Source organism: Mytilus edulis, chromosome 13, assembly GCF_963676685.1.
Source record: "Mytilus edulis chromosome 13, xbMytEdul2.2, whole genome shotgun sequence".
Classification (NCBI taxonomy): domain Eukaryota; kingdom Metazoa; phylum Mollusca; class Bivalvia; order Mytilida; family Mytilidae; genus Mytilus; species Mytilus edulis.
The window spans coordinates 15,021,425-15,033,573 of record NC_092356.1 but is presented as its reverse complement, the minus strand read 5'-3'; the positions used below and the strand labels follow the sequence as shown (position 1 = coordinate 15,033,573).

Below are 12,149 nucleotides of genomic sequence, written 5' to 3'. Positions count from 1 at the left end.
CCAACGAAGAACTGAGACCAAACAAACCACAAGTTGATCAAATAAAAATATTCAACCAGTCAGGCAATGTATATAAATTGGACAAAATTTTTTGTTTAATCTACAATTTTTTCCAATGCACACTCTCCCATTTCTGCCTGAAGCACATACATTTGTATATGTCGGTTCACATGTTTTATTTTGATATTTTATTTGTTTTGTGTTAAAAAAAAAAAGATTGAAAATGTAAGAAGAAATAAAATATTGTTCTCAATATGTACATTTTGTATTATGAAAGTTAAAATATTTTATTTTAATATTTTATTTGTTTTGGGTTAAAAAAGATTTAAATTTTACTTGAGAAATTGGGATAGAATGGCTTAAAAGGAACAGTTTAAAACAATTTTATTCAAGAAGCCATCATTTTCACTGGATTAGCCTAGAAGGAATAAAATTAAAAATAAATATTTTTTTGTTTTATTATTAGGATATCCAGCAGGACTTTGCCAACAGCCATATTTCAACGTTGAAGCTTCTGTCACTGGTGATTGTGTTCGTTGTTTCTGTTTTGGACACTCTGACGAATGTTACAGCAGCAATTTACAAATTTCACAGGTATTTGGTTTATTTTTAGAAATTTTTAATTCTGCTGGGAATCCACTCTTTATCCACTCCTAATGTGGATATGTGGAAGCCACAAAATCCACCTGAACATAGTGAAGTAACAATGACAAAACTCATGTAGTGTGGTATTGATCACTGACATAACATAAAATTGTAGTGTGGTAAAAATGACATAGTTGTCATCTATAAAAGGTGACACAAGACATGAAATATAGTGTAGTAAAGATGAAATGTCACATGAACTGGTGTAGCAATGACAACACATGAACTACACATGAACTGGTGTAGTGATGACAACACATGAACTGGTGTAGTGATGACAACACATGAACTACACATGAACTGGTGTAGTGATGACAACACATGAACTGGTGTAGCGATGACAACACATGAACTACACATGAACTGGTGTAGTGATGACAACACATGAACTGGTGTAGTGATGACAACACATGAACTGGTGGTGTATTGATGAAAATTTATGAACTGTGATGTAGTAGGGATGACACAAAACACTGACTGTAGTGTAGTAATTATGACACACAATCATTTGAATTGTTCAGTGTAGTATAGATGACACATGAAATGTAGTGTAGTATAAATAACTTGAGTCAGACTGACACACCTAAATGGAAGTGTAGTAGAGATGACACGACTCATGAAGTAGTGTAGAAGAAATGACATGACTCATGAACTGTAGTGTAGAAGAAATGACACGACTCATGAACAGTAGTGTAGAAGAAATGACATGACTCATGAACTGTAGTGTAGAAGAAATGACATGACTCATGAACAGTAGTGTAGAAGAAATGACATGACTCATGAACATTAGTGTAGACAATTTGATGTGAAATGACCTGTAGTGTAGTTAAATGACAGAACACATAAGAATTTTAGTGAAGTGAAGATGACACAACACAAGACCAGTAGAGTACTCCAATTTCAAAATTAGATAAATACCAGTGTAATAATTTGTGTGAAAGTTATTGAAATTAGAATTTTACTTATTATGACGAAAACATCAGTTAAATTAGAAAATCATTAAAATGTCTGCTAGCTAATGCTTAACAAAAAAGAGGCATAAGTGAATATGAAATGTTAAATAGCTATACTAAAACATTTTGGAAGGCTATTAGTTTCAATTTTGTTCTTATATCTTTCAGATAAATCTAGTTGGTGAGATGAAATTGTTAGACACAAATTCATCAAGGACAGTTGAGACAGCCTATGTCCAGCAGCTGCCATCATTGAGGGGTGCACAGGTGCCAAGATTTGACCGACTTTCACCCAATATGTATTATTACTGGAGCCTTCCCAGCGAGTTTCTGAGTGAAAGGGTAATTATTATAAATTCTTTTATTTTCGAAGATATTAGATTTTGTGCATTTGAAGTTATTTGACTTTTGTTTTTTTCTAAAATCTACATACAATAGATATAGGAAGATTATGTATGAGTGCCAATGAGACAACTCTCCATCCAATAGATATAGGAAGATTATGTATGAGTGCCAATGAGACAACTCTCCATCCAATAGATATAGGAAGATTATGTATGAGTGCCAATGAGACAACTCTCCATACAATAGATATAGGAAGATTATGTATGAGTGCCAATGAGACAACTCTCCATACAATAGATATAGGAAGATTATGTATGAGTGCCAATGAGACAACTCTCCATACAATAGATATAGGAAGATTATGTATGAGTGCCAATGAGACAACTCTCCATACAATAGATTTTTTTTTTTTTTTCTTCCGCCTAATTTTTTTGTTGCGTATTGTTGATGTTTCAAAGATGTCGCTTAGATACTTGGAATATGATATCATATAGTTTATACGCTTTAAAAATTGACAAAGGCGTAACCAAATACTTTACGTTGTAAGAGTTATCTCCACAAACACTGTTTTTCTTGTGGCCACTACTCCTTCGCAACCATAAAAGATTACGACAAATTTATTTTACCAAATTGCTCGTTACATCTTCAGGATTCGGAGTTTAATTTGGACCGAAGCTATCCGGAGACTCCATATGAGAGTTGTTCCCCTTTATGTATTTGATATAAGTGAATTGCGTTTCAAACTGGTAAACCATAAGTGATAGAGACTTAAGGTATTTTGATTTGAGATCCTTGGTCCAAAAAAATGAAAATTAGGTCAAAGTCAAAAGTCAAGGTCATATTATAAATTATTTTTGCTTATTTTCAAACACTGTATAACATATCGACAAATTAGTTTTACTAAATTATTAGTTGCGACATGTCGTTACTTATATATTTTGGTTGAATGGGTACGTAGACAATTAATGGGAGTTTTTGCCCATCTAATACATTTAGAATTACGCGTAAAGTGATATTACTCTTTAACCAAACATATTAAAGACCTCGGATCTTTTGATTTAAGGTCCTTGGTTTGTGACCTTGAAATTGAGGTCAAGGTCATAGGGCAATAGGACGTTCTAGATTTTGACCTTTGCCTTAAATTCATATTAATACATCATAAAGCTATAGGAACTAACATTTTAAAGTGATTTTTCATATTTCAATATCAAAATAGATCTTTACTAGTGGAAAGACCTTCAATTGTTCTCTGAACAATTGGTTTTTAATTGTTGTATGTCTTTTTTACTATATCTTCTTTTATGAAAAATAGCATGTATTGGAAACTTAAAAAAAAATAAGAAAACTGAAGTTTATTTAATATTTTATAGCCAATAAGTTATTGTGGTAAATAAAAATAAAAGTTTTACCTTATTTGATTGTTGTTTGCTTAGTGTCCAGTGGCTCATATTTCATGCATGTTTGGGTCAAATATGTATAAGGAAAACAATTTTATTTTTTACAGTTAACCAGTTATGGTGGCAAGCTACAATACAATGTGTACTATGAAATAGCTGGTGGATCCCAGTATCCAACTCAACAATCAGATGTTATGATTACGGTAAGTTGATTGACGTCTTGACTTAAGTATTGACTTATATAAGGGATTGGGTTTGACGTCTTTCGCCAAAGAGTTTGTCTTTTTAGATCACCTGACCTGAAAGGTTAAGTGAGCTTTTCTCATCACTTGGCGTCCGTTGTTAACTTTTACAAAAATCTTCTTTTCTGAAACTAGGTTATCTTGTTTAAAAGATGTGTCCGATGACCCTGCCTGCCAGCCAACATGGCGAACATGGCTAAAAATAGAACATAGGGGTAAAATGCAGTTTTTGGGTTATATCTATGAAACTAAAGCATTTACAGCAAATCTGACGACAGTTAAAAATGTTTAATAGGTTAAGATCTATCAGCCCTTAAATTTTCAGACAAATCCCACAATCCATTGTTCGGTTGCTGCCCCTGAATTGGTAATTTTAAGGAAATTTTGCAGTTTTTGGTTAGCATCTTGAATACTATTATAGATATAGATAAACTGTAACAGCAATAATGTTCAGTAAAGAAAGATCAACCAAAAAATCGGAACCAAAATTGGCAGTCGATCCCTTTTATTGCATGCCCCTTATAGTCAATTTTTAATAATTTTTTGTAAATTTTTATAATCTTTTACAAAAATCTTCTTCTCTGAAACTACTGAGATAAATTTAATCATACTTTGTCATAATCATTATTAGGGTATCTAGTTTAAAAAATGTGTCCGATGACCACGCCTTCAAACCATGGTGGTGGACATGGTTAAGAATAGAACATAGGGGTAAATGCAGTTTTTGGTTTATATATCTGAAACTAAAGTATTTAGAGCAAATCTGACAGGTGGCAACAATGTTCATCAGATTTAGATTTACCTGCCATGAAATTTCAGACATATCCAACAACCCGTTGTTAGGTTGCTGCCCCTGATTTTTTGAAATTCTGAAATTTTGCAATTTTTGTTATTGTATATATCATTGTTCTATTTTATATCTAATATCATATGCATGATTACCAAAGCATCAGTAAAAACAGGTGAGTGACAGTCTCTTGACAGCCTCTACTTTACTTTATTTAATTCCTGTGTGCAGGTTCATTATCTGGACACCAGTCTTTCCTACTTTCAATACATGTTTTGGAGTTTAGTATGCCATTCATTTCTACTGAATAACTCAATTAGTACACATTGTTGTTAATTGGCCAGCTGATAGTCATCTCTGGGTATGGGATTTTATATTTATTTGCAAAAGGGTTTTGACTCATATTTTTAGGTTCAATGACCTTACAATAATGAAAAAGCTTGCAAAACACGGTGTTCTATGGACACATATTCTTATTCTCATGTCTTTTTTTTTCTTTTTTTTAGGGAAATGGTATTACCTTGTACCACAGAACTTCTACACAATTTCGACCAAGAGGAGAGAACTCTGTATCAGTTGCATTTTTGCCGGTTAGTTATATACCTATTGAAACCTTGTATATGTGCCAAACCATATAAATATATAATGATAACAACAGGTATTTTTCTGAGAGGGTGAGAGGTTGGTAATTTATTATTCAAATTTTCAAAATGGTAAGAAATAACTGAAATGAAAGTATAATATTATTCCCCATTCAGACCCTCGTGTAGTTTATCACATGATACAGACCAAAGTTTGATTAAATGACTCTTTTAGTATATATTTGTAAAACAAAAGTTTTAACCGCGGTTTGAAGGTAAGGAATGAAAAGGTATATGTTAAATAGTTTTTTTGGGGGTCTCTGTTAGCGTCAAATTTCTTAAAATTGCAGTTAGGTATAAGTGTGTGCTCCATATTGAAGGACAAAATACAGTTATGAGATTTAGAATTGCAAAAAGGTTCTGTAAGTTAGTATCAAACTGATTTTCCCTTCTTTTGAATTTTAATTTTGGGTTTTAACTTCTACTGTTATTTGATATTCAGACACATTTTTGTTGAAATCATTGAAAAATTCTTAACTTGCAGTTAAATATATTCAGAGCACAACATTCTACTGCATTTGATTATAAGATAAATAGAGAATCTACTAATACTGAGGATTTATTTTTTTGTGGGTACAAATGTTCGTGTATTAAGGATAACATACCCCAATACATGTATTGGGATAATTTCGTTGTTTTGCCAAAATCTATAGACCTATAGGAAATTTGTCATTTATAAAATAAAATAATGAATTCACATTAATATTTATAAAAGAAATATTTTGATAATTTAGAATGAGTGGACCAGGGAGGATCAGCCTAAGAGAGGCGATACCCCAGTAAGGGAATATGCCTCCAGGGAGGACTTGATGATGGTTCTAGAAAATGTTGAGTCCATTAAAATCCGCTCTCAGTATGATGCCAGACAGACTCTAACAAGGTATGATACTATAAATAGAATACAAGGTATGATACTTCAAATAGAATAATTTGAAATAAGGAAATATGGTTTGATTGCCATTGAAACAACTATGAACCAGAAACTAAATGATGTAGATTTATAGATCACTGTAGGGCCCTTGACAATGAGATAACCCAAATCAATGTCAAGGTGACTTAACAACAACTTGATATTATCTTAAATACAAGCCGTAGAAACGGGTAAACTTAAAGACTTTGCCAAGCATTTCTATTCTGTTTCAAGCTAAGGCAGGGGCCAATGTCAACTGGTCATTATTAAGTACAAAGCAAAACAAAATGAAAAAAAAACAAAATATAGAACTGATCAGATTTGATCATTTTAAAGGTCACACTGTTTCTTTTGAATAACAATTCATTTTACAAGGTCATTTATAAGCACAAAAAAAACAATACAAAATTAAAAATCAAAATATGAAATTGATCAGATTTGATCATTTTAAAGGTCACACTAGTCCTATTAAATAAGAAGTCATTTTAAAGGTCACACTAGTCCTATTAAATAAGAGGTACACCAAAGATAAGGTTTGGTTTGTCTAACCATTTTAGAGCTGCCTTCATTACTTAAAATAAATATATTTATGTTTACAGGGTTAATGATGTAATCTTGACCACAGGAGTACAGCAGGATACAGGTTTAGGTAGAGCTGTGTATGTAGAAGACTGTGTTTGTCCTGCTGGACATACTGGCTTGTCTTGTCAGGTGAGTTACTTCCCTTGCTTCAAAACAGGTTAAGAAAGATATGTGTATGTGAAGGACTGTTTGTCCTGCTGCACATGCTGGACTGTCTTTTCAGGTGAGTTACATCCCTTTTCACACCACATGTTTATTTGATTGCGTACTATTAGGAATAAACAATAAGGTAAACAGAATAATATTTTTTTTGGCATTAACATTGATGTCCAGTGTTGTTTAATGGAATAATGTTCAATAACTGTTCTTTTCTGGCAAATAATAATGTGGAATTATTGTTCTTTCTGGAATTTACAATAACTTGTTTTTATGTTTTAGGATTGTGCCGTTGGTTACCATCGAGTAAGAAATGGACCATACCTTGGAAACTGTGTACGATGTCGCTGTAACGGTCACTCAAATGATTGTGACCCTGTGACTGGTCAGTGTAGGGTGAGTAAAAAGCTTCTTATGCTTCTATTTCATAAAGAAAAAGATAAATAAAAAGTTGTTGAGTTTTAGTCAAACTATTTCCAGAGACATTTTGATGCAAATTTGGTTTGAAAATTAATGTACATAAACATAACAATTGACAAAATTTACTGAATTCAATAAAAGATATATATAGTTTAGATGCATTCATATCTGCCAACTGTCACTATTTGTGGGGTATTTATCCCATGAAAGCTCCAAAATTGAAATTTTGAAAGAGGCAATTTTGTCCAAAATTTTAAACAAAACAGTTTATTTCACAATGGCTATAGGCTTTAAAAAGCATGAAGAAGCCAAAATAGATGCATACATTAAAATGCAATGTGATGGCTGCCTTGTAGGTTTTTTAGGACTATAAGAGCCCTCTTGCACGTAAAACCCCCATGGGCATTTGGAAAAGTTTGCAGGATAATCCAATAGTTCACTGTTAACATTTTATTTATAAATGTTTTTTTTTTTAAATTGTGATTTTAAAGATATAAAAATCTTATATTACTTTTATGCATAACCTTTAGAGAAAAGATTTTTTTAATATTTTTGGAAATTTCTTTACAGTCCTGTCAACATAACACTGAAGGAACCAACTGTGAAAACTGTGCACGAGGTTACTATGGAGATGCCACTCAGGGTACTCCAAACGATTGTAACACATGTCCTTGTCCACTCACAGAATCAACCAATCAGTAAGTTTAAAATCAAAGTCACAGAAAGGTTAACTCGAATAATTCAGCGCCCTCTATCCACTACTTTTCTTGAGTGATCGAAGTGATCGTAATATAACGACTGGATTATTTGGGTTACAGAAAGGTTTGTAAATCTAAGGAAGTGTATCAAGTTTATATTTTGTCCAAAGATGAGATTTTTTTAAAGCTCTCATTAAAGACTTGTCCAATAATTTTTATGTGTCCCTCTTTTTAAAATTTATCGCCTTTTTATATGACCGCAAAAATTTTAATTTTTTGGTCGTCTATTGCTATCACGTTGGCGTCGTCGTCCGAATACTTTTAGTTTTCGCACTCTAACTTTAGTAAAAGTGAATAGAAATCAATGAAATTTTAACACAAGGTTTATGACCACAAAAGGAAGGTTGGGATTGATTTTGGGAGTTTTGGTCCCAACATTTTAGGAATTAGGGGCCAAAAAGGGCCCAAATAAGCATTTTCTTGGTTTTCGCACTATAACTTTAGTTTAAGTGAATAGAAATCTATGAAGTTTTGACACAAGGTTTATGACTACAAAAGGAAGGTTGTGATTGATTTTGGGAGTTTTGGTTCCAACAGTTTAGGAATTAAGGGCCAAAAAAGGGCCCAAATATGCATTTTTCTTGGTTTTTCGCACGATAACTTTAGTATAAGTAAATAGAAATCAATGAAATTTTAACACAAGGTTAATGACTACAAAAGGAAGGTTGGGATTGATTTTGGGAGTTTTGGTCCCAACATTTTAGGAATTAGGGGCCAAAAAGGGCCCAAATAAGCATTTTCTTGGTTTTCGCACTATAACTTTAGTTTAAGTGAATAGAAATCTATGAAATTTTGACACAAGGTTTATGACTACAAAAGGAAGGTTGTGATTGATTTTGGGAGTTTTGGTTCCAACAGTTTAGGAATTAAGGGCCAAAAAAGGGCCCAAATATGCATTTTTCTTGGTTTTTCGCACAATAACTTTAGTATAAGTAAATAGAAATCAATGAAATTTTAACACAAGGTTAATGACCACAAAAGGAAGGTTGGGATTGATTTTTGGAGTTGAGGTCAAAACAGTTTATGATTTAGGGGCCAAAAAGGGGCCCAGATAAGCATTATTTTTGGTTTTTGCACCATAACTTTGATATAAGTAAATAGAAATCTATGAAATTTAAACACAAGGTTTATGACCATAAAAGGAAGGTTGGGTTTGATTTTGGGAGTTTTGGTCCTAACAGTTTAGGAATAAGGGGCCCAAAGGGTCCAAAATTGAACTTTGTGTGATTTCATCAAAAATTGAATAATTGGGGTTCTTTGATATGCCGAATCTAACTATGTATGGAGATTCTTAATTTTTGGTCCCGTTTTCAAATTGGTCTACATTAAGGTCCAAAGGTTCCAAAATTAAACTTAGTTTGATTTTAACAAAAATTGAATCCTTGGGGTTCTTTGATATGCTGAATTTAAAAATGTACTTAGATTTTTAATTATTGGCCTAGTTTTCAAGTTGGTCCAAATGGGGGTCCAAAATTAAACTTTGTTTGATTTCATCAAAAATTGAATAATTGGGTTCTTTGATATGCCAAATCTAACTGTGTATGTAGATTCTTAATTTTTGGTCCAGTTTTCAAATTGGTCTACATTAAGGTCCAAAGGGTCCAAAATTATCTTGGGCTTATTTGATATGCGTTATCTAAATATGTACTTTGATTTTTGATTATGGGCCCAGTTTTCAAGTTGGTCCAAATCAGGATTCCATATCAAGTATTGTGCAATAGCAAGAAATTTTCAATTGCACAGTATTGCACAATAGCAAGAAATATCTAATTGCACAATATTGTGCAATAGCAATTAATTTTCAATTGGAGTTGTCTTTCTTTGTATAGAATAGTAGTTGATAATATATGTTGGAAATTTGCCAGACATGACTATGATGTCATTTTCTATTTTTATTTGCCAATAACTTTATGTAAATAACTTCATTGGAAATTTGCCAATAAAAAATGTTGCTGATGAAGCTTTTTTTCCTTATCTTATCTAAAATGTTTTTAGATAATGTATGTTGGACATTTGCCAGACATCAGACTATGATGTCATTTTCTATTTTTATTTGCCAATAACTTTATGTAAATAACTTCATTGGAAATTTGCCAATATAAAATGTTGCTGAGGAAGTTTTTTTTATTGTTTTATACAATAAACAATGTATATTCACTTTTACTACCAACCAATCTTTACCATTCAGTGATAACAAGCACTTTATTTTACATTTTAATATTTTATGATGTATTTAAAAGAGTAGTTATTGTTGCAAACTCCATTAGAAATTTGAATTGATATCAGTTTTGGAAAAAGGGAAACGGGGATGTGAAAAAAAGGGGGGGGGGTTAAATTTTTCTCATTTCAGATTTCATAGATAAAAAGAAAATTTCTTCAAACATTTTTTTGAGAGGATTAATATTCAACAGTATAGTGAATTGCTCAAAGGCAAAAAAAACCTTTTAAGTTCATTAGACCACATTCATTCTGTGTCAGAAACCTATGCTGTGTCAACTATTTAATTTTAGATTTAAAAAGTTTGAAGAAGAAATCTTTAATTGATTTGTAAAATCTTGACATTTGTTTTGTGTAAAAAAAAACCATGTAATGTCAAAAATTTGATCACAATCCAAATTCAGAGCTGTATCACGCTTGAATGTTTTGTCCATACTTGCCCCAACTGTTCAGGGTTCGACCTCTGCGGTCGTATAAAGCTGCGCCCTGCGGAGCACCTGGTTGGCTGACTTATATAAGATCTTTCTAAGGTTTAGAAACCATACAATGTAAGACACAGAAATTAAAACTATAGGTCAATGTACTGCTTTCAACAATGAGCAATACCCATACATCAATATGCATGTCAGAATGACACTTAAAATAAAAAAGAAGATGTGGTACAAATGCCAATGAGACAACTTTCCAACAGACCCTAAAATTGGTGGATTTAAGAAACTATAGTAAACTGTAGATAAAAACAACCTCCTAGAGTCAGTTTTTAGCTCACCTGGCCTAAAAGGCCAAGTGAGCTTTTCTCATCACTTGGCGTCCGGCGTCCAGCGTCGTCCGTCGTCGTCGTTAACTTTTACAAAAATCTTCTCTGAAACTACTGGGCCAAATTAAACCAAACTTGGCCACAATCATCATTGGGGTATCTATTTTAAAAAATGTGTCTGGTGACCCGGCCAACCATCCAAGATGGCCGCCATGGCTAAAAATAGAACATAGGGGTAAAATGCAGTTTTTGGCTTATAACTCAAAAACCAAAGCATTTAGAGCAAATCTGACATGGGGTAGAATTGTTAAACAGGTGAAGATCTATCTGCCCTGAAATTTTCAGATGAATTGGATAACCCGTTGTTGGGTTGCTGCCCCTGAATTAGTAATTGAAAGGAAATTTTGCTGTTTTTGGTTATTATCTTGAATATTATTATAGATAGAGATAAATAGTAAACAGCAATAATGTTCAGCAAAGTAAGATTTACAAATAAGTCAACATGACTGAAATGGTCAATTGACCCCTTTAGGAGTTATTGCCCTTTATAGTCAATTTTTAACCATTTTTCGTAAATCTTAGTAATATTTTACAAAAATCTTCTCCTCTGAAACTACTGGGCCAAATTAAACCAAACTTGGCCACAATCATCTTTTGGGTATCTAGTTTAAAAAATGTGTCCGGTGACCCGGCCATCCAACCAAGATGGCCGCCATGGCTAAAAATAGAACATAGGGTAAAATGCAGTTTTTGGCTTATAACTCAAAACCCAAAGCATTTAGAGCAAATCTGACATGGGGTAAAATTGTTTATCAGGTCAACATTTATCTGCTCTGAAATTTTTAGATGAATCGGACAACCCGTTGTTGGGTTGCTGACCCTGAATTGTTAGTTTTAAGGAAATTTTGCTGTTTTTGGTCATTATCTTGAATATTATTATTGATAGAGATAAACTGTAAACAACAATAATGTTCAGCAAAGTAAGATTTACACATAAGTCAACATGACCGAAATGGTCAATTGACCCCCTTAGGAGTTATTGTTCTTTATAGTCAATTTTTAACAATTTTCATAAAATTTGTAAATTTTTACTAACATTTTCCACTGAAACTAATGGGCCAAGTTCATTATAGATAGAGATAATTTTAAGCAGCAAGAATGTTCAGTAAAGTAAGATGTACAAACACATCACCATCACCAAAACACAATTTTGTCATGAATCCATCTGCTTCCTTTAATATTCACATAGACCAAGGTGAGCGACACGTTATAATAAGTGTCCTTGACATGACAAAATGTAAAACAATGCAAGCTGAAAAAATTCTTACATATGGTCTGA

At 32.6% G+C, this 12,149-nt stretch overlaps 1 protein-coding gene across 2 annotated transcripts in view; it reads left to right on the top strand.

The window, feature by feature from the left end:
- The window catches only part of LOC139501535 (basement membrane-specific heparan sulfate proteoglycan core protein-like), a 182,659-nt gene that overhangs the window by 87,755 nt on the left and 82,755 nt on the right, over positions 1 to 12,149 (top strand). For both annotated transcript variants that reach the window (XM_071290646.1, XM_071290645.1), the window contains 8 exons: positions 467 to 594; positions 1,767 to 1,940; positions 3,448 to 3,543; positions 4,876 to 4,959; positions 5,745 to 5,890; positions 6,520 to 6,631; positions 6,941 to 7,054; positions 7,649 to 7,776. In XM_071290646.1, coding sequence (XP_071146747.1) covers positions 467 to 594; positions 1,767 to 1,940; positions 3,448 to 3,543; positions 4,876 to 4,959; positions 5,745 to 5,890; positions 6,520 to 6,631; positions 6,941 to 7,054; positions 7,649 to 7,776 — 982 coding nt within the window. The remainder of the gene's footprint in view (positions 1 to 466; positions 595 to 1,766; positions 1,941 to 3,447; positions 3,544 to 4,875; positions 4,960 to 5,744; positions 5,891 to 6,519; positions 6,632 to 6,940; positions 7,055 to 7,648; positions 7,777 to 12,149) is intronic.